At 41.7% G+C, this 27,713-nt stretch overlaps 1 protein-coding gene across 2 annotated transcripts; it reads left to right on the top strand.

The window, feature by feature from the left end:
- Window positions 1-368: 368 nt before the first annotated feature.
- On the top strand, window positions 369-21,075 carry EIF5A2 (eukaryotic translation initiation factor 5A2). Of its 2 annotated transcripts, none has more exons than XM_069213025.1 (5): window positions 369-506; window positions 1,705-1,890; window positions 3,816-3,920; window positions 19,496-19,627; window positions 20,106-21,075. In XM_069213025.1, the coding sequence occupies exons 2-5, from the start codon at window positions 1,726-1,728 to the stop codon at window positions 20,166-20,168; spliced, it is 465 nt and encodes a 154-aa protein (XP_069069126.1). In that variant the 5' UTR covers window positions 369-506; window positions 1,705-1,725; the 3' UTR covers window positions 20,169-21,075. The 2 variants fall into 2 exon arrangements, with proteins under 2 accessions (XP_069069126.1, XP_069069127.1); XM_069213026.1 differs by having other exon boundaries at window positions 499-637.
- Window positions 21,076-27,713: the final 6,638 nt, after the last annotated feature.

Genomic DNA, 27,713 nt, shown 5'->3' with positions numbered 1-27,713 from the left:
GCACAGGTTTAAGAGAGAAGAGGCGTTTTGTTTGATAGTAATGCAACTGCCGCTGTTTCGTGCATTCATTACAAACGCTTCAGGCTTCCTTGTATGAACCAAAAAAACAAATGCAATTTTTCTCTTACAACATCAGCTGCTAGCAGTCTTACAAAAGCATTTGGCGGTCACTAAGAAACTTCAGCATTCGCTAAAAATTAAAGCAGAATCCGTTAATAATCCTACGGAGGCGTGAAGAGGGTTCGACTGTGCCACGTTAAGATGGCTGACGTATTTCCAAAGTTGAAGGGCCGGAGACAGTTCTCTTCCGCGGTAGTCTGTCTCCTCTGACGCTGTCATCGAGCCAAGCCAGCCAGCGAGGAGGGGCCGGCCGCGTCACGCTGGGCCTGCGAGCCGGAAGTGGAAGGGCGGCTGGGAGCTCGTCGGCTAGGCCCTCCCCCTCTCGCAGGGCTGCCGCAGTGAAATTGGGCGCGTATGCGCAGTGACGTTCCTTTTTTTGTTGGAAGGTAAGGACTAGGCATGGCGCGTGGGTTCTCCCCTAGCGCCCCCGAGAGCCGGGTCGGCGGACAGGCGAATCGTTTTTAAGCCCTACTAGTTTCGAGAGCGGTAGTCCGGTGGCTGCTAGCGCGACGCTCGGGTGAAGCGGGGAGGGGCGGCTGCCGGGGGCGGGAAGGCCTATTCGGGCAGGGCTGGCTTGTAGGAACTCCTGGGGCAGGGGATAGACGCTTGTTTAGGCGGCGGATGATGGGAGCTGCCTGCCTGGGGGGCGAGGGCGGGTCGCGGTACTCGGGCGGGCTGCACGCCGGTTATTGTGAGGGGTGGGATTCACGCGCGGGCCCAGTAGGTGTCTGCTCACCGGTCCCACAGCTTGAGGAGCTCTGGGCGGAGCTCTGGTTAGGATCCGATAGGTGCCCGAGTCACCTCGGAATGTGAACCCCTTTCTTACGTAACGTCCCTCGTGTGGGGTGTTTCCGTGGGACTGAAAGCGTGCTCCAAAGACCGGGCCTCAAGGCCGCGTTTCTCTTACTTCCACTGCTGGGCACTCCGCTCCTCCCTCTGGGCTCTGTCGCTCGCCCCGTGCTGTTGTACTCCAAGCCACGTGCCGGTCCGAAGGCGGCCGCACGGACCCTCGCGGGGTGGTTCCGGGCAGAGCTGTCAGCAGGTCGCTGGTGGGTAGCGGCTGTCGGTGCTAGGGGGTGAGGCTGCACCTCCAGCAGGCCACTTTTCCTTTCCTGAGTCGTCTTCCGTAGACACGTGGGCAGGGCGCGGGGCACAAAACCGGGGCCTTTCCAAAGGCTACAAATTGGGCAGGGCGTAGTTTGTGACTATACACGGTGTGTTATGCTTTAGGAAACATCCCTTTTTATGCAATATTTCGTTTGTATGACGGAGTAACAAAACTTGGGTCAGACTATCATCTGACTCTTTCTAAGCATGCATACAATGGGCAGAATTGTCGCTTGCATATTAAACCCAGATCCATTTACACTTGGTAATTTACCCTTTCGCGTGTGCGCTGCCCAAAATCGCATAACGCATTTTCGCACTTATAAAATGTGCCAGTTGTCACGCAAACTTTTTATGCATTCTGGCCCTTTACTGTAAGGTATGCACCCGAGCGCTTGTAAATAGGCGACTGTTCTTTGTCCCATTTAGACAGTCCTTTCTTTTAACAAACGTAAGTTGATGCCCTTGTTGTTGCAGTACTGGTACAGACTCCTCGCCATGGCTGATGACATTGACTTCACCACTGGAGATGCTGGGGCTTCCACCACTTTCCCAATGCAGTGCTCTGCACTGCGCAAAAATGGGTTTGTGGTATTAAAGGGACGTCCCTGCAAGATCGTTGAAATGTCAACTTCCAAAACTGGAAAGCACGGACATGCCAAGGTAAATCTATAATCGGTGCTGTAAAATGGTGCTCTTGTAAGTGGTGGCAATGTAAGGTGTGTGTTCTGGCGAAGTGACTATATATTTTACATTTAGGGTCTACTTGGTCGTTTGCTGATACGTATGTGGACCATACTTCTCCTGCAACACTTAATGTGGCTTTTACTTTTTTGTCCTCTTTTGTCGTAAGTTAAGAAACCTGGCACGTAACCACCGGTGTTGTGTTTTGGTTACTGTACTAGGCTTGATAGGGGGCTGGGGGTATTCCATTTTGCATGATGGGCAGGGTGTTTTCGGCGTAGCCAGGTGTAGGAAGGCCTTTCCCATCTTGCTACGTATGGTGCTAGGTTTGTCATTGAAGTACTAGATTTGTCAACTTACAAATGTTTAGGCTCGACAGTATCTTTTTAATTGCATAGTTCATTGTATGTTACTGACATATTGACACATTGCAACCATTTGGTTATGAGCTCTGCAAATGTAGACCTTTCCTGGGGCTTATTTTCCCAACTCAAGAAATGCTTCGTTACTGCTGCTGCTTTACTGGGGGTGACTAACCCACAAGACTTTGGCTGGTTTGTTAGGGTGGGGAACGCTTCCTTCTAGCTATTGACACCAGCCTCTAAAATGTTTTTTTTTTTTTTCATTCTAATAACAATGATGGCCATACTACAGATGCTTAAACATAGAAAGTGGGACCACCCTTCTCGTATTTGATTAGTGTTAATAGTTAAGTATTTCAATTTGAAGTAAATCAAATTTTCAGTAGTCACTATCAAAGACAACGGATTTCATGCTGATCCTCCTTTCATCTCGTAACTTAATGCTCCGTTTAGAGCACAGGACAATTTCAGATTTAAAAGATCTAGAAAAGAGTTGCCTATTGGGCTCTACTCAGTGGAGTGCGGTTTATGCCAAGTAGTGATCATATGTAAACTTTATAGCAACATTATCCTGTATTTAATGGAACACAAACCTAGTTCTAGAGAGACCAATACACAGGGTAAACATGAGTATTTGCTCCAGGGTACTATTGTCAATGTATTTGAGACAAATTAGCCCACTTTTTACATAAGTTTGCGATACCCAGAGTTTGGTTAACATATGGGCCGATGACGTGAAGGAGATCACACTAAGGTTTAATTTATAAGTCTTGATATAACTCGCTAGAATAAGTTTAGCAATTAGGCTGATTCAATAACGCTTGACAAAATTACGTCTGCTGTTGACATGAAATTGCAATTGTATCTGTTTAGCTGTTAAGGCACTCCCGAATAGTGATCTGTTCGCATTGTCGTAAAATAGATGCAAATGTTATTAAAATGCTATTGGTCTGACAAAATAAACCCACTGTTTTGGGTCAGCACTTGCACATTTTCTTGCTCGGATGAGCGCCTTTAGCCGTTCGCATGACACAATCATTCTCATAATCGACTGCCCCAAACTTTTTTTTAGTATGTCACGTTGTCTGTTGGATGTCTACCCTTAAGTTCTAAGAAGTGCTTCCACTCAAATGCACGGGGAGATTTTACATCTGAAAGTACAACTGATAACATCCGGTTTTCACACATCAGACAACTGTCCAAACATTTCAAGCCGTATTGGTTCCCTGTATAGCAAAGCTGTATTTCAGTAAACTACAAAGGGTTGTTCCGCTAATGATTTCCGTCAGAGGAAAAATCCTGCACCCTTGGCAACCATAGATGGTCGCTGGGCAGCTGAGATCAGGCATGCTCTGTTGCTCTCCTGCGCAGCTGTTAAAATAGCAGTTCTGAATACCTAGTGCTTTAGGGAAAGCCCAAGGTTTGCCTTGGAGCTAATAGTGCAGTTCCTCTCATATTTAATTCACTAATGCTTAACATTCAATTGTTTTCTGCTGCAGACTTGGAAACTCTCGCCTGAACTGTCTAATTTGTTTTCCATAGGTTCACCTGGTTGGTATTGATATATTCAGTGGTAAGAAATATGAAGATATCTGCCCTTCCACTCACAACATGGATGTTCCAAATATCAAAAGGCAAGATTACCAAGTGAGTAAACAAACTGTTACATACAGAAAATATACAAACGCAGTATTCAGGCCCGTGCATCAACGCAAAAGGTGTAATTAAGGACACGGTCTTCTGGTTGTAGATAAGCTGGTTTCATACCTAATTCAGATCAGAAGACTAAAATCACTTGCTGGCAGAATCCATGAAAGTGGACATTGTCCCTTCCTTGTCTACAGCAATTCTTCTAGTTTCATTCATTACAATGGAACCCTTTTAAACACTACTTTGCCCAGCGGGCGGTTGACTGTTGGTTTGGGATGCTTATTGGTAGGGGGTCATGGTGATGTTGTTCTGGAACTCCGTCTCGGACACTCCCACCCTCTTCACCCTGCCCTAGGAAATGAAAAACTTTTTACACTACAGTTAAGTTTCATAAACTACGAAGCTTGTCTTTGATTCTTGTTCCAAGTCATAAGCCTAGCTTTAGCAATGCATGGTCGGGCGCTAGCCTTTTTTACAGTTGACTTTAACATTGGTAATGTACTGGTTATACATTAACTGTTGTGAATACTGTGCTTTGTGACTGTTCATGGACAGACACGATCTGTTGGTGACCAGCAATTGCAAAGAGCGAATTTGTGATTTTTACTTGACTACACTTGCCTTTAACAAGCCAGTATCTCGGAATTAATCCTAGTGGGTGCTTTCCATCCTCGATGTGAAGATGTGCTTTTCCATGTTTCTGTAAACCTCGGCATGAATTCCTGGGAATTGTTGGAACTGGCCCAACAAATGGGAGGGGCATTAAGTTTGGATCAGCCAGTGTTAGGCTGTATTTCTTAGTTACCGAGTGTCCTAAGTTTGTAGTTCTAAGCAAATCTATTCCTTACCACTGAGGTATTTAAAGATAAAAATCACATGAGAATTTTTTTTAGAACTGTAATTGTAATGTTTCTTTTATTTCGATTACACTATGATGGATTTGATTAAAGAACAAACCTAGTTCTTGCAAAATTGACATTTTTAACTTCTGCCAATGACTGCATTAACATTTGCAGTGCCGTGCATATCCGAGTTAAACGGCAAAGTGCGCGCTAACGACCATTACAAGTGAACGCTTGTTCAGTGTGACTCAGACATTTGTAAAAGGCAAGTGGGAAATTAACAAATGGGGTATCTTTTAAAAAGATGCATGCCTGGCAACGGAGTATGGGAACATTGGTGATTTCCGTTTCAAATACGGCCATCTTTCACTTGATTCCAAACGTTATATAGGTTGGTGCCACCATTACACGTTTTACGCTGCATTAAGAGCCAACCGGCAGCTCAATATGTTTTTTTCCGATTCAGTGAATTGCTGTCCTTCTGCCCCCACACCAGTAAATAGAAATGCGCGATATAAAGTACTCTAAAATTGGCAGTGTATCAGGCGAGTATGTTTTGAATGTATTTATGTATATATGACCTGTCATTGATCACATTCGTCATTCAGATCCAGACATAGTATGCACAACATAACTATCATAAGATAAAGTTGCCTATTAAAAGTGGAGAGTAAGGAAGTCCTAGACCAAACGAACATAAGACCATTTTTTAAGGCGCTTTCACATGTTAATGCTTGATCTTATGCTGAAAGAAAACTAGTTAGCATCTTCAGTCTTAATCTATGGTAATTTTGCCCGGAAAGTGACCAGAATTGAGTGAAGTTGCATCAGGTTACACTAGATCACCTTCTCTGCATTACTCCTCCATCTGGGTGTTTAGCCTAGGATTGCCCAATCTGTAGTCAACCAGCCCACTTTATGGTGATATTAGGAACACACCCCAGAAATTACTGCACATGACAAATCTTCAGAACCTTCTACCCTTTTTAAAATTATTTTTTGGGTCGGGGTGCAGGACAGAAGAGTACTGAGAATTCACAGCAGATTCGATTTTTCAAAAGAAAAATACAGAACAGGGTTGTAATCTGCTTCCACCAAAATAGACCAGCCGACACAGCACATGGCCAGAGAAAGTATAAAAGTGGGGCCATGAAGGGAAATGGAGAATACCCCTTTTTGCACTTTGATTTTAAGAACCCACCCACAAAGATTCACAAATGTATATTTCCTTTGCTTTCTCAAAGAACACAGCCCCGCGGAGTGCGAGTTCAATCCTAAAATGAAGGTGCACAAAAAGTGACTGTGGGCACGTTAGGCCATCATAGAAAAGAATCCGTCCTCACTGGAAAAGCCTTGGGTTCCAGCAACAAAGTACACAGGAGAAACAGTTGGCTTGAGACACCTTGGGTAGCAGACCATAAGAGGTATAATGTAACAACCTAGCCATATGGTTCAAACTCTAAGTCCAGTAAAGCTACCTCGGTGCTGAAGCAGTTAGCATTTGAAGAATGAAAGACCTACTAAGAGCCACGCTGATTCAACCAAGGGCACAGATGGATGCAAACCTGCAGGGCTCTAATTGGTGCTGGGAAGCAATCTGGAAAGAGACAAGAAGCCAGATGCCTAAAAAGGGACCTATAACGCCGAGCAACAAACGCAATTGGTCAAACTGAAGAAGTTATGTCTCAAAGCTTAACTTGCATCACTACTTCGGAGGAAGGAATTTGATAAAGCCCTGAAAGGGCTTCTGATCCTTGCATGCCATCCAAGTTGGAGTAGATGCCATCAAGCCTCCGTCAACCTCAAAGTCGTACGAAGAGTAACATGAGGGGTTTAGATTGGGGGCACGGGTGCATTACATTTGTGTAGGACAAAGAGACCCAGGAGAAACTTATAAGCGCTCAGTTGACTCCACTGAGGAAGATAACACAGGACCTTCCAGGTCAGAGGACCTGGCAATGTACTGCATGCATGTGAAGTGGTGTGGACACTTGTAGGGAAAGGGGATTTTTTAAAACACGTTGAAGGCAGTAACCCCTCAGCTGAGTCTTCCAGGTTATTTAAAGGAGAATGTTTTCCTCACTCTGATTCAGGAAGAGTGGTGATGCCCCATATCAATGGGACTTCCACCAAATATGGTGAGCAGCCATATGAAGATGGGCAGATGTACTGAGCTGCTTCCACCCAATGGAGAATCATCAGCTTGAAAGCACTACTCAACAGCTATGGTCACCAACATTGGAAGGAAATCAAGTAGATCATGCAGCAGCAGAGTACACACTTGCAAAACAATTGTGCAAAGGGGAAAGCCATTCCCACTTGCCACCCGTCAGCTGTCGATGCAGTAGACCTGGCCAGCAGACAATTGTGCACAAGAACCCTGAGAGGACACCCCTGACTAAGTGTGGGTCAAGCCCAAAGTGCAAGCCTCATTCATCAACATGCCTCTCACAGGTGATGCTCTGTTTAGACCAGCGGTTGACGAGGCCAGGCCCTACCGCTAAGACAATGAAACCACAAAGGCAATTGAAGCTGTTCAATTTAATTAATCTTTCAAAAAGGGATTATACAGATCAAGAGGCCACTAAATAAAGGAGTTTCAACCTCCTGGGACCCCACAACCACCCTTTTCCTTTTATCAGGCCCACAGGGCACACCACTGCAATGGCAATACCCCCGAAACTTGCACTTTTCTGATAGAGGCAAGAGAAGAGGAGCAATCTCCAACTAACTGTAGGCCACTGGCCAAGTGACTCATCAAGCACACCCACATCATATAACGACAGTAGGACTTGGATAGTGGATTCTTCAGCACATGGAGGTTGGTCATCTAATACAAATACTGATTGATTGCATAAAGTTATTAAAAAATGCTTGCATCAACACACAGGGTAAAGACTGTTAGTCTAACAGAAATTAAGAGTTCCTATTAAAGTAGGCAAAAAAGTCTTCTGGATTTTTTTTTTTTTTTAAACAGCAGTCTACACAAGTTACTTGTACCAAAACCATGTCTGTCCCATTTTATACTTAAGGAAACTCAACAATGGCATAAGACATCAACATTTAAGCATTAAAGTGCTTAAGGAGTTAATACCACACCCAAAAACCGGACTACAGTGCCACCATAAATTCAAAGGACGCTTAGTTTTACACAAAGCAATGCCACAAGAACTACTTCTGGTATATTGTAACAAGCCTGGTGGCAGTACTCCTCCCAGGTATTGCTAATATACAGGCTTAGGGCAAGCAGCTGTCTAATGCTGCCCACAAATGGAAGATAAAACCACAAGAACATATATTTTATGGATATTAGAACTAGAAACACTCTTACTTAATACCTACTTGCTTGATCAACCAAATCTGTGCATTGTCCGGGGTTCACCCATGCACCGCTGTAGCATGCACTGGCAGACTCCTTGGAAAAGCACTTTAGTTCACCTCTAAATGAGTAGTGGCTGCAAGGTCTGCACCCTTAACAGCGTGGAAGCTCGCTCTGCTAATAAAAACCATTAATACTGTAAAGCAGCCGCCTTAGTAGCTGCCACATCATTGCAGTATGCAAACTACAAGCAGTTATCGCTCGGGCGCCATACTTTAAAAATACATAAGGGCCAAGCTGTCATGAGGACAAACTCGCGTTTTCTTCCTAATTTCACATTGTAACTACAAAGCTGCCATCTTCAAAGAGCCAAAAGTTGCATACACGCCAGGCACCTCAACAGCTATTCTATAGTAGCTCCAGGAAGCAGGCCATGAAGGTAAGGGAGTTCATTTCTTAGTTTCCTTTACATCAGCGCACCATGGATGCAAGTGTGCATGGTGATCCTTGCATTATCCATCATGCAGTCAGTTCAAACGTGCTACAAGGAGACAGCTGTCACTTTAGAGGGGAAAAGGGATGCCCTCAATGGAGCAACCCTGGCTTTTCTTGCCAATTTCTCAAACGACTACTGTGTTAAATACCTGCTCCTCCGTTAAACCTACTGTATTCATTCATGTAAATGAGGAAGCTCTGGTGAGACCGTGCTAAATCCGTCAAGTTCAAATCTTCCCAGCCCTCTGAGGAGACCGATACTGCTATGAGATTAATGCACAGCATATGAAACCACAAAAGATTAATGCTGCTAGAAAGTTTACGTATAGGTCACAAGGAGGGAAAAACCTGAAGATGGTGTGCAAATGCAGGAACTCCTAGGGCGCAAGCCTCTTAAAGGAGATGGCCTTCAACCAAATGAAGGTTGACATCCATAGCAGACAATTCTGGACCAACTTGCAGCATGTGAATCAGAAAATAGATCCTGCAAACCTACTCCTACAGGTATACCCGTTTTCTTTTGATGGCTTTCCTAAATACTTAATAATTCAACATAGCTGCAGATCTTTTGCCATGGTATTGTAGCCCAGGAGTCTCCAACCTTTTATGTAGTGAGAGCTGCATTTGATCAGTGAATCATTGTGGGCTACTGAAGGCAAAGGCCTTGTGCAGTGTTACTAGACATTCCCCGTCGGCTCACTAAGTCTAATGTCTTACAGCCAGAAACCATGGTTTGAACAAAATACTTTTTGACTAAGGGTGCTATGACAGGGTTGCCATGTGCCAGTGAGAGCGTGGTCTTGTGTGCGAATGAACGGGATATGTGAATAGGTGTAAACAGATACCACACTTAACAGAAACTCATTTATTTGAATGGGAGGAATTTAGAGCAGTGGTTCCAACCTGTGGTCCAGGGACCCCCTAGGGGTCTGCAAAGCCTCCTGGGTTGGGGGAGAAACGGACAGACACGTGGTCCTGTGACTGCTTACATTGAGTAATATTAACTGATAATTTAAAACCTACTGTAAATGTCAAGGTATTTTAAATTGGATGCTAAAAAAAAAATAGTATTCTCGCACTGATTCACGGGAGCAGTGCATGTTCATCAAACAGAATTTAGTATGGACAATGTGTGGGTTCAGTTGAATTTAGAAAAACTCCCAACCTTCCTATTTTTTTTGTTTTTTTTTGTTTGCAAATTAAAATGTTATTGTTTGTTTGATAGCTTGTTGCTGTATGTGTTTTTTTTTTTGGGTCCATTTTTGCATTTCAAATACTGTTTTTAGTCCTGGGCCCTCCAGCAATGACTCAGTTGGTGACTCCAGACTCAGCGGGGGTCCAGAAGGCAAAAGGTTGGAACACTGATTTAGAGTGAAGAAACGTTCTTCACAAAATATTAACATTGTCTTAATGTTTCATAAAAATATTTTTCTTCACTTTAAACTTCTCGTTTTAATACAAACACACTTTTCAGCTATAAATATAGCAAATCTACTGGCCACTGGAAGCAAGAGGCCTGTTTAAAAATGTCCCATTTTGAAGTGGACAAAATTAAAATGAAGTTAACATCATTTTGTTCTCAATAGTAGCTAACATTTAAATGCCTCAGTGCTTCCCCTCTGCCCTCCGATCACCCATTGGCTTTTTCACTGCTTAGTTAGTAAGAGACCTTGCTATCTGCAGCCTGAAGATAATATTGTAAAATAAACACAGCAGTATCTTCACTTTAAAAGGGAAATGTGACCCTATGCTAATTTAAGTGCTGTCAAGGGTGTGAACTCCTCTGAAGGCGTCTTTAGCTACCGTCTGGCAATCACTAGAGACACAAGTTCTAGGCCAAGGTGGGACGCATTCTTATGTATCCACGGTTTAGATGGGCTTCATGAAGAACGTTTACTGGTGCAGTTGTCCAGTTTAGGTGTCGTGTTTTTTTTTTCCTAAATCTTTTATAGATGTAGCAAGGAGGGTTTCCATAGGGTACATACATGGCACCTTTAAATGCAATGTATTGACGATGGGGCAACCAATACAGAGTCTATTACTATAATCAGTTGGGCAGCCTGGTTCTTGACATTTTAAAGTTTTGTGGATAATGCTGAAGAGACGAACGCAGAAATATAAACTAGTACCTAAAAATGATGCAGTATATATATTCCAAGTTGAGTAGTGAGCCTATGATGGGAACAACAAACATGCTGAGATGACTGTAGATACTTGAGTCTTTGCAACTGGGTTTTTTAGTGCCTAGGCTTTTCACATTTTTCAAGCTGTGAAAAGGGCCAAAACTCCAAAGGCCGGTCTTAAGGAATTATAGTGTTGCCCTACTTGCTTGGGTATTGTATGAAGGCTGTCTAGGGGCAAAGTCCTCACTGAATGAGTTTGTGAGCCTTAGAAAGTATCCTGAAAGATGATACTTTATAAGGTTGTATACAAACTACCTTAGCAGTACTTGTCACTCACAGCTACCATACCAAAATTACTTTTAAAAGTGGAATAATTTAATGTTAAACATGCATTCGAGAGGTAGTTTGCATATCAGATCAATTGGGATTTTTAGTTGACAAGGAAAATTGTCGCTATCTAAACTTATTTTTGGGAGGAGAATAAAATCAAAGAATTGAGTTTTTAACAGGAAAAGAAATGTCTGTAGCTCAAGATCAAACTATAGTGGTTCCCTGTATTCATCTTGCGTCAAATGCACAACCACGCATGTGATGGGTACACAATTAGATAAAAACTCGATGGAGTCTGGTTGGTCACAAACTAGTTAGAGAAATAACAGATAATGCTGTTGTGTTGGACGATGAGCATAGTGAAATCTTCTGCTGTGACTTTTTAAAAAACGTTTTTCAAAAGCCAGTCAATGCACAGTACTCGGCATAATGTACTAGTGCCATACGTTGTTGAAAATTGATGTCCTTGAATAGATTGATGCATTACACTTAAGTCAGTGCATCTATGAAGTGTATGACTAAATGTATTTACAGGACAAGTAACTAATTTGGGAATGTGATTGTCTATAAATGCCAGAGGTTCGTCTGATGTGAGCACAATAAGCGAGATAACCTTTACACCTGAGTACATAAGAAATACGGTATTTTTCCCCTCTCTAAGCAAGCAGGACCATCAAGCATGTTTTCAAGACTGACACAAGACATGATGCTGTGCCATTCCAAAGAGTGTCGTGATCCTAGCACGTTTGCCAGGAAAACGTCATGGCACCTTTTTAAGGCAGGAAAGTGCGTGTTTTACAACTCTGTTAAATGGTCAGTTAGGAATGATTTACATAGCTTAAATACTGAGAGGCTGAGTTAGGTCTAACAGTATTGAGTCATTGAGCGTGTCTGATTTTAAAACACTCCTCCACAGTGGAAAATGTGTAACCAGCTTGTGATTCTAAAATCTCTACATCCTACTATGGGGCACGTCATAGTGACTCATTCTAACTCCGCCTCTGATGGACACCAAAAGATAAGTTTATTCTGACAACTTCCAGCCACAACATTGCGTAATGCAATGTCTCATGACTTGATAGTAAAACCAACCTGAAATATCAGCGATATAAGACTGTGTAAACAAAGGGCACTATCTCACCCCTAGCAAAGGTGGGACTAAATTCCAATCGGTATGTGTCATGTGACTTGAAGGTGGCTCTGGCAGCTAGGGTAATTGATCCCTTTGAAATGGCAGACTTGAAAGTGGGCCTTTTTCAAGCGGTAGCAATGCGTTGCAATTTTTGCTTGAGCATCTGGGGTTGGTTGACTGTGCTGGTGTTGAATTACTACAGCAGGTATTCATTGGTTTGCCTGTCTGTAGGGGGCTAGCTTCAGTCAAATACCAAGCAAGAAGTAGTTGGAAAGTCCCTTCAGTCACTGTTCCCTCTCCTCTAAACTGAGGGAGTGGCTGAGGCTGATTCTTCTCACAACCTTGTAAGGATTTTGGAAGGGTGCTTAATTCACCCAGCTGTTGCAGAAGGTGGATTTTAAAATTTAGCTGGCTATTATAGCAACAATACACCCTTTCGGTGTGTTCTAAAGATCAGATGTGTTAATTATGGGGGCCGATTGAGAACTGAAGTTACTCCAGTGGAGTGAATAGTCTTGGGTGGTTTTTTTTGGGGGGGGGCGGCGGCCGGCAATGTTGATGCATGTAGTCTCGTAGTTTAAGTCCACCTCAAAAGTAGCAGGAATATTGCTCTGTGGGTAAGTTGTTGCGCTTAGCCCACATTGAATGTGTCTGACATTGCTAAAACTATGCCTACCTCCAGTAATTTCGGTACGGGTATACATGAATGATAAGCAGGCTCAGGGGCACCACTCCGTCTGCAAAGTCTTCCGTAAACCACCTTGGTAACAATTTCATCCTTTAAGATGACATTTTACTTCAGGCTGATATCGCTTCCATTAGATTTCCTTACGGCTGTGCATATCTGGATGGAACAACTCCCAGGTGTGTGTTTGGGGGGGGGGGGGGGGGGGGGGAAGGCGGGGGTGAGAATCTATTGCTGACTGTTCTATCCACACTTATGCAATGCACCAAAATCCCCAGCGTGCTTAGCGCACCAGAGCGCAAACCTGATTCCATTGCCTATATAAAGCTGCATATGTAGCTGCCTCGTCCTCCTGTGACCAACATATAGCTCAGCAATCCACTCCTACAGCACTTCTGCATTGTAAGACCCTTTTGCACGTAACTGCCATATCATAATGCCAAGCATGGGTCGCAGCGAGCAGTTCCCTAGCATTACATTTTGATCATGATCATCAACATATCAGTTCTAGGAACCTAAACTCAACATTGCCTGTGCACCTTATTCACTGTGTGCAAGCTGCACCTCAAATGTTCCGAGACACACTGCATCGTTCTACCTGGTCTTCATCTTTTAAAGTCCTTATTTGGCCTTTCAGTCTATGCGGTCTTCAAAGAGTGAAACCGAGTTTGTGGCACTTTTGTCCCCATCCCGTGCATCCCACACCCCGGGAAACAATAGATGAGTTTATGGCCCCTGGAATTCTGCTGCAAGGGGGCGGGGGAACCATATTGGGCATAAAGGTTGAATACATTATATTGTAAGAATACTAGTTCAAAGTTTGGAGACCTCTGTAGAACGTGTGGATGTAGATAAACATGGGCTTGCGTACTCATGCCATCTAATGTTGGGCTCTGACTGCTGCAACATTCTTTCCCTCAAAGCCTTTTAAATCGCAGGGTTTTACTCCTCTGGTTGTAAATGGTTGTGGGTACAGGCTATTTTTACGTCGAGCTCACAATGTCCTGAAAATGCCTAGAGGCAAGGCTGTTGCTCCTCCTACTAATCAATCACCCTCCCCACACCTCCTATGACTTCACTCTTGGGGACCAACCGAGTTATACTCTTGACACAGGCAGCCCTGATGCCTAATGTCAAGCAGAGAACTTGGCACCACACTCTACCAGCATCCCCCAGATGACCCTTGAGGTTTAGTGACACTCTTCAAAGGGACACTTGGCAGAAATGTTATCCCAGAGGGTGTTTACTTGGTTGAGGTGCTTACTAAAGAGCTTTGTTTCCTTTACCTATCTACCCACCCTTGAGGGGAGTTTTTAAATCTGCTCCTGACATCTTAAAAGGAGCTGGTCAAATTCTAGAGAGAAACACCAGGATAGGGAACAATAGTTATCCAGCATTTAGACTCCCCAGTTCAGAGGTCACGAGACACTGGACTCTGGCAGAGAAGTGCTGTAGCCCAGGCAACTTTCTTCCTGATAAAGACTAACCTGTCAATTCTGCAGGCAAGAATAGCAGTAGATGCTGCCACCCACTAGAGCATCACCAACTCCTGTCCCAGTATGATAGGGCTCAGAGGAAAGGGACGAAAGTCCTAGAGCAACTCCCTGACCAGTACCACAAGGGAGTGGAAGAAATGATAGAAGGGAAAGCCATCTCCAACGCTACCATCCTGTGTCCTCCAGATTTAATTTACAGCAGCCAAAGGGTTAAACGCCTCGGTTGACCTTCACTGCCAGAGGGGCAGCAGCATTTGAGCAACCTACCCTTGATTAGAGGTCCGAAGCAATGACCGTATGTACCAAGACACTCCCCCTGAGCCAACCCACACTGCTCCTTTAGAGAAGTTCCAAAGGCTGCACCAGAGTCCCTTGAACTGCAGCTCCATATTACCCCCCCATGAAACTTTTTGGGAGCCTTCTGACTACCCACTTAGCCCTAATTACTCTTGAAGATTACGATGCAGACAAACGGGCCAATAGATTTGGGGCTAGTTCCCATTAAACCACCCCACCGTTATTACCATACTGTGATCTAGAGTGGCAGCATACCACAAAGTGGATATGCATGTTACTCCTGAAATGGGTGAGTTTTTTGGTGTGGCGATTTTAACCAAAACGAAAGTGTAGTGTTTACCCATGGTAGTCATTGTAACCGTCCACAAGTTTTCGAGGACCCAATGTAAAACAGAATGCTGAATCCCTACAATAAAGAGAAAGTACAAACCATTGTCAGGTCCACACTATATTAGCCCCAATCCCCCTGCCCGCCAAAATCATTCGTAGTAGCTAATGCGAGGGGGGGGGGGCTGCACTTTAGGCAGCAGGAGATGTGCCTTTGCATGATGAGGATATCAGAGGAATGTTGTGGGGAAGAGGGTGGCAGTAGCAAATGTACTTAATGTTCCTTTTGATGTAGTACTCTCAGGCACTCAAGTGGACAAAATGGATAAGTTACAAAAACCTTGGGGGCACTACAGACCAGTACACCGCACCAGTGCTTTTGTGAACGCAGCAGAAATAACTGTTGAGTGCTATTCATAGTATGGCATGGTTATTGTTTCAAATTCATTTCACCGCCACCAAACAAACCTCCATACAGACACCTAATCAGTCCACAACATGTAACCTTCTGAAAGAAAGTTTCTCCTTACAAAAGGGGGCGGGGGCGGAATTAAACCAGTTAAGCAGTATCAAGGCAAACTGAGCATTCTTAATCCCGGAGAATGGTGGGACTCTACATCCTCAACTAGATCTCAGGCCTCTCATCCAAGATCCCCTCTTAACATTTTCTTTACGGTTACCCTACAGGATATCATCCCACTGTTACAAAAGATTGAGTTCATGACCACCATAGACCCTAAAGATGCTTGCTTTCAGCCTGCTCACAGCACTTACCCAAAGGTTGTAAGTGCACGTCATTGTTTGTACAAAGTCCTACCCTCTGGCATCACAACCGCACCAAGCGTATTAACATTTCTTGGCGGTGGTTTCCTCACACTTCTGAAGTAAGGGCATTAATGTATTTTCCTAGTGAGTGGTTGATAGAATGCAAACAGACAAATGTTGCAAAGATGCTCAGCCCTCTATCAACTTGCTCCACAGATCGGGGTTCTCAATCAATACCATTAATTCACTTTTGGAACCATTCCAGGTAACTCAGTGGGGAGCGATTCTCAAGACTCTGAGCAAAGGCTTACCCCTCATTCTCAGAGGGTTCTCAATTTGCAGAACCAGCTGGCTGTTGTCTCATTGTCACCTCATTGAGTCTCCTAAGCTTGACATGTCGGTCCAAAGAATGTGGACTGATCAAGTTGCATCCATTTCTTAAATTTCCTGTCCTTAACTGGTGCTCAGATATTTCCTCACGTACTTTGATACAGGTAGTCCTCCTTAAAAAAAAAAAGACAGTGTTTCGCTCAGAAACCAGGAGGCACTTATTCTCTGCAGCGATCAGTTAGCACAGAGCATAAGGAAATGACCGATGAAACCTTGCATAAACCTCCCGGCAGCGTATCACCCAGGGGTGGACAGAAAATCGGCTTATCTCTTAAGCAGGATGCAACAAGTCCATCAATGAGACCTCCACTCACACGTCCTTTGCCATATTTTCATGCATGTCGAACACCAGATATAGATCTTTGCCACATTGGAACACAAGATGCTAAAACTTCACCCACAGGGTTCATCACCTAGATTCACACGGCAATGTACTATAGATGAGCTGGTCAAGGATATATTTACTTTTTTTTTTTTTGTTTTTGTTTTTTTGCCTCCTACTTCTGTATGTGGTGAGGAAGCTCAAACCGCTCATTAATTCTACTAGCTCCCACATGGGGAAGGTAACAGTGGTACATCACTTTGCTTGACTTGCCAGTAGTCCCCTGCAGGCTGGACCTTTTCACAAAGAAATAAGGGGCAATCTGGCATCCAGCTCCTAGACAACTCAGTCTTGCAACCTGATACTGAAATGTTAGATTTTGATATTCGAACCTGCTCTCTGAATGTATGGACATTTTTGGAGACCAGATGACCAACCCACAGAGCTTGTTATGCTACAAAGTGGAAAAATATATGTATCCTATTATAATGCACAATACCTTGACCCCCATCAAACTTGTGGTCCGGAACTTAGTATGTTATCTACTACACGTACAAAGGGCTGCTTTAGCTTGCACATCTAAATGCCTGCAGGTATTACTGCTTCGCTACTAAACAGTAGTAATCACTTCGGAATCCCAGTCAGTGTTATGTAAAGTTTGAAATTAATTTCTCCAAAAACACTGCCAGCTCCAGTGTGGACTCACTATGTGGTACTAACTAGTCAAGGGTCCTCCCTTTAAGTATTTACATTAATGTCCACTACAGTGCTTTTCATTGAAATTTGCTTTTCTAGTGGCATGCTAATTATGAAGAATTAGCCATTAATTGATATCCACACAGTTCGCATGTTTATTATGCGCAGTGCTTGTCACTTCACAGGCAGTCTCTTCTTATTCAGCTCTCCTTTATTTTTTTGGAACACTGGTAGCAACCCACAAACGGTGCATTGTGGGGAAAAATTACTGCCTCAGACTTCTGACAGGAAAATTAAATGGCAAACTGTGCACCTCATTGAACCATTAAATCTCCTACAAACTGTGGCTCAGTTTTTCTTTTTAATAGTGTCTTATTGATTATGCTCTAGGTAGAAGTTTAGTATTCTTGACAAGGGGAATCCAGGCAAACTGTAGTAATTAGAAAAACCTCATTACAAACGTTCAGATTCAGACCAATGCTTAAGACTAGCATTTTCTTTGGTTTGTCATTCACTTTTCAGACTACTCTTTGGGCCAATTTTTAGGTTCAGTGTAATTTTCAGTTTCTTCGATCCGACTCTTGCATTCTTTACTAACTATGGGCAAGTAACTAAACAGCCTTGGGACTATTGTACTGATCCCAAGACTTGGTCAAGGGTGGTCTGGCTCACAAAAACCCCAGTAGCCCCACTTGGCTGGCCCACAGATTGCGCCCCTATCTCCAATATTTTTATTAACTTCATGCTTTATGAAATTGTAAGAAATAGAAAAATACCTACCATCTTATTCCAGTGGGACTTAGTATATCAAGATATCTATAAGAATGGAATGCGACTGCTTCCAATTTAACAAAAGAAAGTGGTTTCCAGCTAAATATTTTGCTCTAGAAATCAAATTTGCAACTGAAGTGGTCTATGAAAAGCTTATTTTTTTTTGTGTTCCCAGAGAAATCTTTGCCAAAGTTTGACTGTAGCATGTCGACGAATGGAGTAAGGAATTTGATACGCTAGAGCACCATTACGTATTTTTACAGCTCTTATACTTGGTTGCTCCTCATTTTGAGTGTCTACTTAAGGCTTAATTGTACCACTTGTAATGACCACGTAGAAGTTTTCCATGACACCACTGTCGAGTTGGCAAGCTTAAATTGCATTGCCTTATGAACATTATACTGGCAGTGCGTGGTGCCAGACTGTTCGTTTAATTTTCCTTGCTAATTCTGGCAGAAGTCTCTCCACATGCAATATGTTATATGATCTTAATTGCGTGGAGCAACAGACTTAGGCAACTCCAAATAAGATTCACTGTACAGATCTATTCCATATGCATTTTGGGAGGTGGACTTTCTAGGATCTCTCGAATGGTAGCATTTCATGAAAATATTTGGCTAATAAAGGCTTTTGACCACGTTGACACTAGCTCAAGTTTCACTTGTGAAATAAGTGAGTTTGTCACATGGATACAGTTTAGTTCTATGAGCTATATTGGGGTGCTTGTTTCACTTTAAATCTAAGCATGCAGTGTTAAGGCTGGTTTGTGCTCCAATTTGTCATACAAAGTAGTGGAAAATGTTTTTTTTAAATATACCTGTACTTTGACATTCATAGAACATGCTGTTTGGGGTGTTGGAGTGTGGTGGTATGTACACAAACCATTCTACCCTGGTGTGTTACTGACGGATGTGAATTAGTACAGCCAATCACCATGGCAAGTGAGAGGAAATGGGATTAAGCCTCTTTCCTTCTGCTGGACTATGGTCAAAACGCCACAACGTATTCCAGTTAGTTTCCCTGCACTTAGCGCCTGGATGGTGTATGCTTTCTGGAAGAAAGACTGTTGGGTATCTAGAGGTGAGTGTGTGGCTTGATGAAGAGATCGTTCAGACTTTGTAAGAACCATTCCGGTGTACTAGACCTTCTGCCCTTTAGGCTAAACACCCACGAAATACTGTAGGCCTAGGCTTGTAACACAGTGCGGCTGTCTTGAACCATTTGTTCCCTTTGTAACATCTTCAATATTTATATTGAAAGACCAGGAACAAACGTCTAAAAGTTTTTGTTCTTGGGCTGCGATACTCAGTGTACAGTAGTAAATACAAAAAAATAGGTGGAGAGTTGCATGTAACTTTTCAAACGGTCACCTCCCTTCGTTTCTCCCGTTCCACAACAAAGGTCTTAATTTGAATGTGAGTATCAGTACTTGTTTGTTTGCATGCAGTACTTTCTGTGCAGCGCTAGCTGTGCTGTCTATTGGACTCGTTACACGGCAGGTAAATTGGTTGTCTCCACTTGTGACTTACTAAATCCCCCTCTGCTTTAGAAACTGATTTAACGCAGCCATTTTCTTCCACAGCTTATTGGTATTTGTGACAATTACCTGTCTCTCCTCACTGACACCGGTGAAGTTCGCGACGATTTGAAGGTACCAGAAGGGGACCTTGGAAAGGAGATTGAGACAAGATACGAGGCAGGAGAAGAGATTATGGTAGGAATGCTTAACTGCATACTACAGATGGTTTAGTTGAACAAACGTAAATAGTTCGTGTTTGGTGTGAAGCTTTCTGTTGACTAAAAGCTGCTGCTGCTCCAATACATTGTTTTATTAGGAGTGGACATTCAGGTCCCTGTTGCTTTGTCAATTTTATGCTTGCTTCTGTCAGCTTGACACTTGAACCCTCACATTGACCAAGGCTCAAGTACTTGTGTTACTCCATTACTTATTTGAGTTACTTTAACTTTTGTACACACCAGATTCTTTAAACAGTCCATGCAAGTGCGGTTTTTGTTTAGTCAACTGCGTTTTTTTTTCTCCCCCAGATTGCCTTTCATTAATATAGATTAAATGTACCAACCCCTCCACCCCCCCAAACTTAAGATAGGGTTTATAAAAGGTTCACTTGTGTTGACTTGTATGTTAGCAAGGAAAAAAACGTATTCCTTTAACATTTTTATTTATTTTGCAGGTCTCCGTCCTGTGTGCCATGCAGGAGGAATGTGCTGTTGCTATCAAGGCCATGACCAAATAATTGCCCATTTGGAGTAAACGGCGCAATCCAGAAAAAAGGATCTTAATTTGGTTCAGATTGTCACCAAAGCTATGGCCTTCACAAACAACCTCATTTCCTTTTGGATTGTTTCAAAATAGAGCTGGATCCTTGATTAGTGTTGCAGGTTAACTGGCAGTTTCGTAATCACTGAGGTTTTAATTTATTATGAAATCTTGAAAGTTGTACCTTTACTATTCCTATAGGTGTCAGCTTGTGGGTCCAAGAAACCAGATCAAGTGTCATTCGTGGATGTTTTACAGTATTTTCCGGATTATAATGTACTTGTTCACATGGACAGATGGGAGTATTGGGCTTTTAGTTTAAAAATGGTAAATGGCACCTGAGGCATAAAGGTAACATTAGCTGAACAATGTTTAAATTTGTATTACGTAAACTACTGTACTAAGATGTAAGAAGTCTAATATGTAACAGAAGGATAACATATGGAATATATCGACTACGAAACGGATTTATAATTGAATTTGGATTATATTCAGTGTAATTTGAGGCCTGCAAAGACACTCAAGTGATTTAAAAATGCCAGTTAGTTTGCCCATTCCCAGTTCCCTAGCCCCTCCCCAATAAAATCTGATGGCTGTGTGCAACGAACTGTATTACCTGTTGTACTCTATGCCAAATTTGTTGGCTACATTTTGTAACCTTAATGGTGTTCAAGGCTGCTTTTCATCTAGGAGTCGGATTGCTCAGTGTATGCAGCATAGCAGGTACAGAATGGCACAAATGGGGGGGCAGTTAAATCTACAGATTTTTCACTCGAGGCCTTTGTCATCAGACTGAAAATAAAAATAAAAAATGCAGTTAAGTTGCTTTTTTCTTTTATTGTATTTATCTTGAAATATTAAAAGAGTAAATTACTTCCCAGGAATTTGTTTGCAGTGCTTCCAGTGTTTTTGATGTAATGTTCGGATTGTAGATGGTTCGTTCCAGACTTATTGTTTGAGGGAGGGGCTTAAGATGAAAAGGCAAATGTTTCATATAAGGAAACAATATTTTATTAGGGAGCTTCAGTAGAAGTTGATGTATACTTTAAACAGATCAAACAGATGGAATCGTGGTTTGCATGCAGAATTGTCACTTGTTAAAATGTAACATGATTTGCTTTCTTAAACCATTACTTGTTTCAGTCTGATAGTTTATATGTTTGAGCGATTGGATTTCCACAGGTTAACATAAAACTGTATGTGTGACCTAAGGTTGTTTGAAAAGCTTTGAAGAATTGTCCATGTGCAAGTCCACAATACCCTCAAAGTCTCTGTGCCACACTTTTCACCTAAAAGCAATTTCTTGTATGTATTTGCAAATTGGCAGTTTCATCACGTCTTAATCCCGATTCACCCTTTTGTCCATGTAAATGCTCATCGCATCCCACTTTTCATGTTAGTTTTTTACTTTTGACACGGATGTAAATTTAGATTACCTCTCCTAAATAAAGCTGTATGGCTCAGCAGGCTAATTGAGACGCTTGCTAAAAAACCTAATTTAAATTGGGTTGAGTGGAACCAAATTCCATGGTATCCTCTGAAAGCACGAAGTTAACAAGCGCCTTAGTGATTATATTCTAATTACATGCATCTCATTGGCTATTGAATGTTATTGCTGCGGTGGCTCCATTCTGTTTGTATAAATGTGATTAATATTCAAATGAGCTTAAAATGGTAGCATACATTTAGTGACAAACGTGCGAGGGTGATGGAAAGGAATACATGAACAGCCGTCACTATTTGGGTTAATTTTGTTATAGGGAATGGACGTGTTGGTGTAGCAGATGTGGCCAATGCAAGTAGGTAGTTTGATACTTTTACAAAATCATTAAACCGCAGCTGTCCATAAGTTAAAATGTAGTGCTGTGATTGCTGGTTTACTTATCAATGACCCCTTGTTGCACTACGTACTGTCTTGTAATGCAAAGGCATTACAAATCCTGATAAGTAATTAAGTACCCTAGCAATGTGAAGTTTGGTTGCCTTTGCCAAATTTGAAAATATTAATCTGCACAGATGAACATAAGGATTTAGTAGTTTGCATGCAGATTGTGCATGCTTAATTTTTATTTGGGTCTTAACAAAGCAATCGGTAGTTTTAATCTGGTCCTGTCCATATTTAATGACATCACTTTAAAAGTAGTGGAGATCCTTTCAAATATATTAAAATATGGTATATTTAAGTAGCACATCATAACCTATGAGATGGAGTAACAGATTTCATTTAGAGGGTACTCGAACATGAATCACCCCCTAGGGTTCAATCTGAACTGGTTTTCAAGAGCATTTCTTTGCAAACTATGCAGATTCCTAGCACACCTCAATCACAAATTAACATTGAATTGAGTCATAATTACGAAGTAAATGTATTGAGTTTATTCTTCCTTTGATGCATTTTGTTTCTTTGGGACTGCTTATTGGTTAGGCACTTGCCAACGCTGTTTTACCCTTGGAGACTTTCCAAGACGGAAATTAGATTGGTTGTGTGCCCCTTGTCCTTTGAGTATACAATTTTCTTGTCTTTAGGGCTTTTAGTCTTATTTTTCTCCTTTAAATGGTAATAAATGTTCCTCCGTTACCTTGGCATATATCTAGGCAGTGTTGAGTGGTCATGCATTGAATAAATATCCTACTTAGTGTACCATGGCAGTTTATCAAACTATTTTTTTCTTCCCTACTTGAGCTTTACTTTCTGCTGTGAAAAGTCTTTTGAGAAGAAAACAGATTTGCTGTTCAGAAATGCATCATAGCTTTTCAGTTGTGAATATATTTCATTTGAATATTTGAAACACTTTTGTGATCAAGGTGTGCTAAAATCAGTATAATCCTTTCAAATTAAGGGTGACTAACCAAACCACAAATTGTAAACGGTGATTTCAACAGGTGAAAATAAGTATTCTTGCAGCATTGATGAAGTGTTGAACTAAGATCTTGAACTGCCAGTTTCGAAGACTGTTTGCACTTATTTGCTGCTGTAAAATTTAGTCTTGTGAATGTTACAGCATGAAAATATCTACATAAAATTTGTTTAGATGTTATCTCTTTCGTAATTAAAGTCATACTGATCAAATGGGGCTTTAGTAATCTGTGTTCTGTACAATGACCAAGGGATTAACTGGAGGAATCGAAGGTCTAGAAATGAAGTGATTGTCTTCCTCATTAAGATAAGCCTCTAATGAGCAATATGAAATGGTCCTTCATGTTGTGCTAATTTCGTGTATCGCACCTAAACAACCTGTCTGATACTGCAGCAGCTGCTGTGATCTTTCTAACTGGTTGAATATTTGATATTGTGCTATAGGATTAGCCGTAGCCGAATGCTTTTTGCCTTTGATTTGATCTTGGCTGAGGCAAACTGGGTTGCAGTTGACCGTGGTAGGTGCGTAATCTTGTAACATTAGCAACCCTTTTCTTTGAAATGTCTGTTCCGGATGGTGAATTGGTCTTGGTGTTTTAAAATTAGACCATTGCTGTAGTGATAGCATGAAGACTACCCATCTAAAGTGACTTGCATTTTCTGATTCGAAAATATCTAATGTTAATATGTAGTTAGTAAGGCAAATTTTGGGCTTGATTGCAAACTGTAAGCAACAAACTAGCTTAATTTGAGGGCACTAAGTGCCAATATATGTACTGTACTATGTACTTGCTAAATTGCTTTATCCTTGAACATAAACCATTTAGGTTTTTTCAAAGCGGAACTTGGCTGTAGCATGCTTGATAGTTAATACTCCAGTGTATTATAGGAGTATCTTGTTGAGCCATCTCAAATTTAATTATCAGAGATAGCTTACTTCTGAACTCATGTATTATGTAAATTGTTACTATTAGACTGCATAAAACATTGAGTTCATTTCAGCATCTGAATAACTTTCCTTAGAAGTGGATGAGGTGGTTTTTCACTGTTGAAGCATTTTTTTCATCTGTCAGCACAAAAGTCTTGTATTTGTTAAACGCATGCTGTGAAATCCTGTTTTCTGTTCTGTCTGCTTTTCCTTCATTGGGGGCAAAAGGCGGAGTAGTCCACTTGTGGCATTAGTGATCTACAACGTACATAGTATCAGTTTTCCTTTAAAACAGGCAATTTGAAACTTGACACTTTACAGGATGATTCAATGAAGGAGTTGTCTTGTTTGTCACTGTAATAAAACTAGTGTGGAAAGGTTTTGTATAAGCGTTTACTGGAAAAAGAAAATAATGTATCCAGATGAGCTGCAAAAACTGGTACCAACTCGCAGTCCAATGAGATGTTCACATATCCAGTGATATTCCCAAGGAGATTACTTACTTTTAGGAAGAAAGGTATTTACAGAAGTCCTTGTAATGGTACTAATGCTTTCAGTGAGATTAGTGAAAGTTACTTCAAAATTATATACCAATGCTTAAGGCAGGGTACAATCTTGAGCTATTTTTGTAATGAAGCATGTTTTGAAAAACCTGCAATTGGTGATTTGTCAAAACTGCAATTACGCCCTTATTTATGTTGCGACTGCCAACCCATTCCGCTTTCCTGACAAAAGTACTCAAATGTGTTATTTCTCGATACTGGATCAGGATTTTGCACCAGAAATCCAAAAAACGCAATTGCTGAAGGTTCAGATTTGCAGACTGATTAGGCAGCTGATAAAATTGGTGTCAATTTACCATACCTCAGATAGGTCGGTGTGTAGTCTAAAACAGGTTAATTATGTATTCCAATTTCATAAGTGCATTGTAAATTCTGACTTTTGATGGGAGTGTTTCAATCTGCTTTTTTGACTACTTATTTTTGTCTTAATACAGAAACTGTGTTTCCACCCTCTTCCTCACGAGGGTCGGACTTCCAACAGCCTTGTTTCTGTCTAATTTGTCAGTTCAAATCGGTGTCTATTAAATGGACAATGACTACCTAAGAGTCTATCCTTTGCAAGAGAAATGGTGAGTGCCTCAAATCTCAAAGGTGGCCTATACAAAAACACGCTCACATTTGAGGCATGTTACCAGTTTATAACCAGATACATTATAAAACGTTCTACTTTAAATTGATCAGGCGGTATCTAGGGTTTCCTGGTGGCATCACTGCAACCAATGTTTGGTAACCTGGCATGGTTAGATAAAACTTGCATTCCTGTGTTGTAGGCTGCAGAGCTTAAATATAAATCAAAAGCTAAAACTGCTTCCTGGCCTGTCCTGGTTAGATTATTCATTAATGGGCAGTGGGAGCCTTCCTGGTTCAGCTTCAGAATCAAGGGTCTATTTTGGAAGTGGACTTTGTTCCACCACAGTCTCCTGGAAAGTGGAGAGGTCAGTCTAGCTCCCAAATTTTCTGCCCGATTTCAAAAAAACATTTCCTGGTCAAACTGCATAGCAGTGCTTCCCTGAACAGGTAGGACAAAGGGGCAAGATTAGGAATTCTTTCCACCTGGAAATTGCTGCCAGCAAGGACTAATCTAAATCCATATTTTTAGTTGGAGAATGTCCCCCTCTGGTTGTTACGATGGAATTGAGTGGGTGCTAAACCAGGTGATTACATATTAGACAAATGGTGCTTTCTTCAAAGATTTGCTGTGGCTCAAAATTAGAAAGTGTAGTGTCCATAATCTACAGTTTAGAGAATGGTGTTTTGGTCAATTGGTCAGTCTTTCTGTACAGCTTGCTTGCAGTGTCGAACATGATTTATTTATTTTTTAAATCAAACTGGGCCTTGAAATTTGACACTTTGCTCCCATGAACCCTATGATGTTTCATAGAAATAAGTGTGCACTCACTGCTTTTGATTTATATGGCAAGTGGCCTTTTAGTTTCTTCAACTATCACTGCTTTTTGTCTCGTCTCCAGTGCAATGAAACCTTTATTCACTAGCTGTTGGTCTTTTAAAGATCTAGTAGGATAAACAAAAGACCTTGGAAGTAACAAAACTGAAACCTGTGAGGTCAGTTAAATACTTTAACAAGATAATGTCTTGTGATGGACTCAAGGATTGATGTTCCCAGTGGGGCACTTCTCCCTGTGGGACCTTTAGTCTGTCTGACTTGAATAGAAAAAGTTACATACTTGATTTTTTTTTTCAAATGATCTCTTCAGTTGCATTCCTTTTTGTCCACAGTGGAAGTTCACTTAAAACAGTGATGGAAAATCAAACTTGGCACTGCTGTAATAAGAAAAGGTCCTACCTTAATTGCATGGCCAGATCTCCTCTAGATTAATTTTTCTAGAAAACTGACTATCTCCTCAGGGATATGTCTTGAGCACAAAGGCACAGCTAGTATGGGACATAACCAGGCACACAGGCCACAAAAAATGGTGAGGAGTACAATGCTTAAAGTAAAGCCACTAATTAGTTGGGCCACATTAGAATCTGATCCTCATTGCTGCATTTTAAAGAGGATTGGTGTGCTAACTATTCAAAACGTCTCCATTGAGGCCACAGAAGAAATAGTGATGTATAATCCTAGTTCTCACGGAAGTAAGTCAATTTTCCAACTTCATGCTAAAGCCTGCCTCACCACACTACTTTCTCCCAGACCTAAAGTAATCCTTGTGAAAGTTCTTAATCAGTGGGCAAAGAGGGATCTCGGTCAAAGAGTTGTATGTAATTATATTTTGTGGATGCTCTCAGCTCCTGGTTGGGGATATGTGCTTATGACACCTTTTTGAAGAACTAGCTTTAAAAAGTCTTCGATTGACTATATAATGTGCAAAAGATGCAACAGGAAATGGAGCAAGTTGGTGCCACTAGTGCGAAGTGAGGCCACTGTAAGCCTTTAGAAAACAAAGTTGGTGTGGGCTCCAACGTAAGATGTAATGGAAACTTTTGGCTTGGTTATACGTTCAGGAGTTTATTACACCTGATAAATATAAAACTAGTGTGAAACACCCAGTATGAGAGCCGCCTGTAATTTAACACATTTGATAATTGTCAGATGTCTTAAATAAAAACGAAACTGATTTACTTGTCCCAAGCGTTAAAGGGGTTTATGCATGCCCTACTTGTAATCAGGCCCTTAGGATTCAGTTTTGGAGATTTGATACAAGTACATTTTCCTGTAAATGATTTTTCACATTCCAATATAGCAAAGGAAAATCTGCAATACAAAATGCACGTGGTCTTTTTCCAAAGTGACTTAATACTCCTGAAGAATAGGACCTTTGGAAATTTACTGACAGGACTTGATTTAACCTAGCTCACATCCTTAAGTGATCTTGTAGGATGCCAAATGGAGCTGCTATCCTTTTGGTGAGCTGTTGTGTTGGCCAGTATATAGCTTATTGTCTGGCAATAAGACAGTTGGTGGAAGAAATGGAAGGGTTGACGTCCATCTTTAAATCAATCTTTTGAATGCACAATGTTAAAGAAGGCTTTTCTTGAAGGGGCTTGTAGGAGCTTTGTATTGCTCTTTATTCAGGGCGAGTCCTGCTTTCCTTTCTCTATCTTCCTTAATTTTTTGCAATTTTAGGGAACAGCTCTTCTGTTTAGGAGTGCATAGTGGGCTTATCACTAACTGTAGATAAGTGTATTTTACACGGAGTATCTTTTCTCTGC

The sequence above is a fragment of the Pleurodeles waltl genome, chromosome 11 (assembly GCF_031143425.1).
Source record: "Pleurodeles waltl isolate 20211129_DDA chromosome 11, aPleWal1.hap1.20221129, whole genome shotgun sequence".
NCBI lineage: Eukaryota > Metazoa > Chordata > Amphibia > Caudata > Salamandridae > Pleurodeles > Pleurodeles waltl.
The sequence above is the reverse complement of the archived record's forward strand: the minus strand, read 5'-3'. Positions and strand labels throughout refer to the sequence as shown.

Bases quoted from the DNA above. Each gene is read 5' to 3' on its own strand.
- EIF5A2 (XM_069213025.1), top strand. From the start codon at position 1,726: ATGGCTGATGACATTGACTTCACCACTGGAGATGCTGGGGCTTCCACC. The intron at 3,921-19,495 runs GTGAGTAAACAA...TTTCTTCCACAG, and splicing joins TCAAAAGGCAAGATTACCAA to CTTATTGGTATTTGTGACAA. The intron at 19,628-20,105 runs GTAGGAATGCTT...TTTATTTTGCAG, and splicing joins AGGCAGGAGAAGAGATTATG to GTCTCCGTCCTGTGTGCCAT.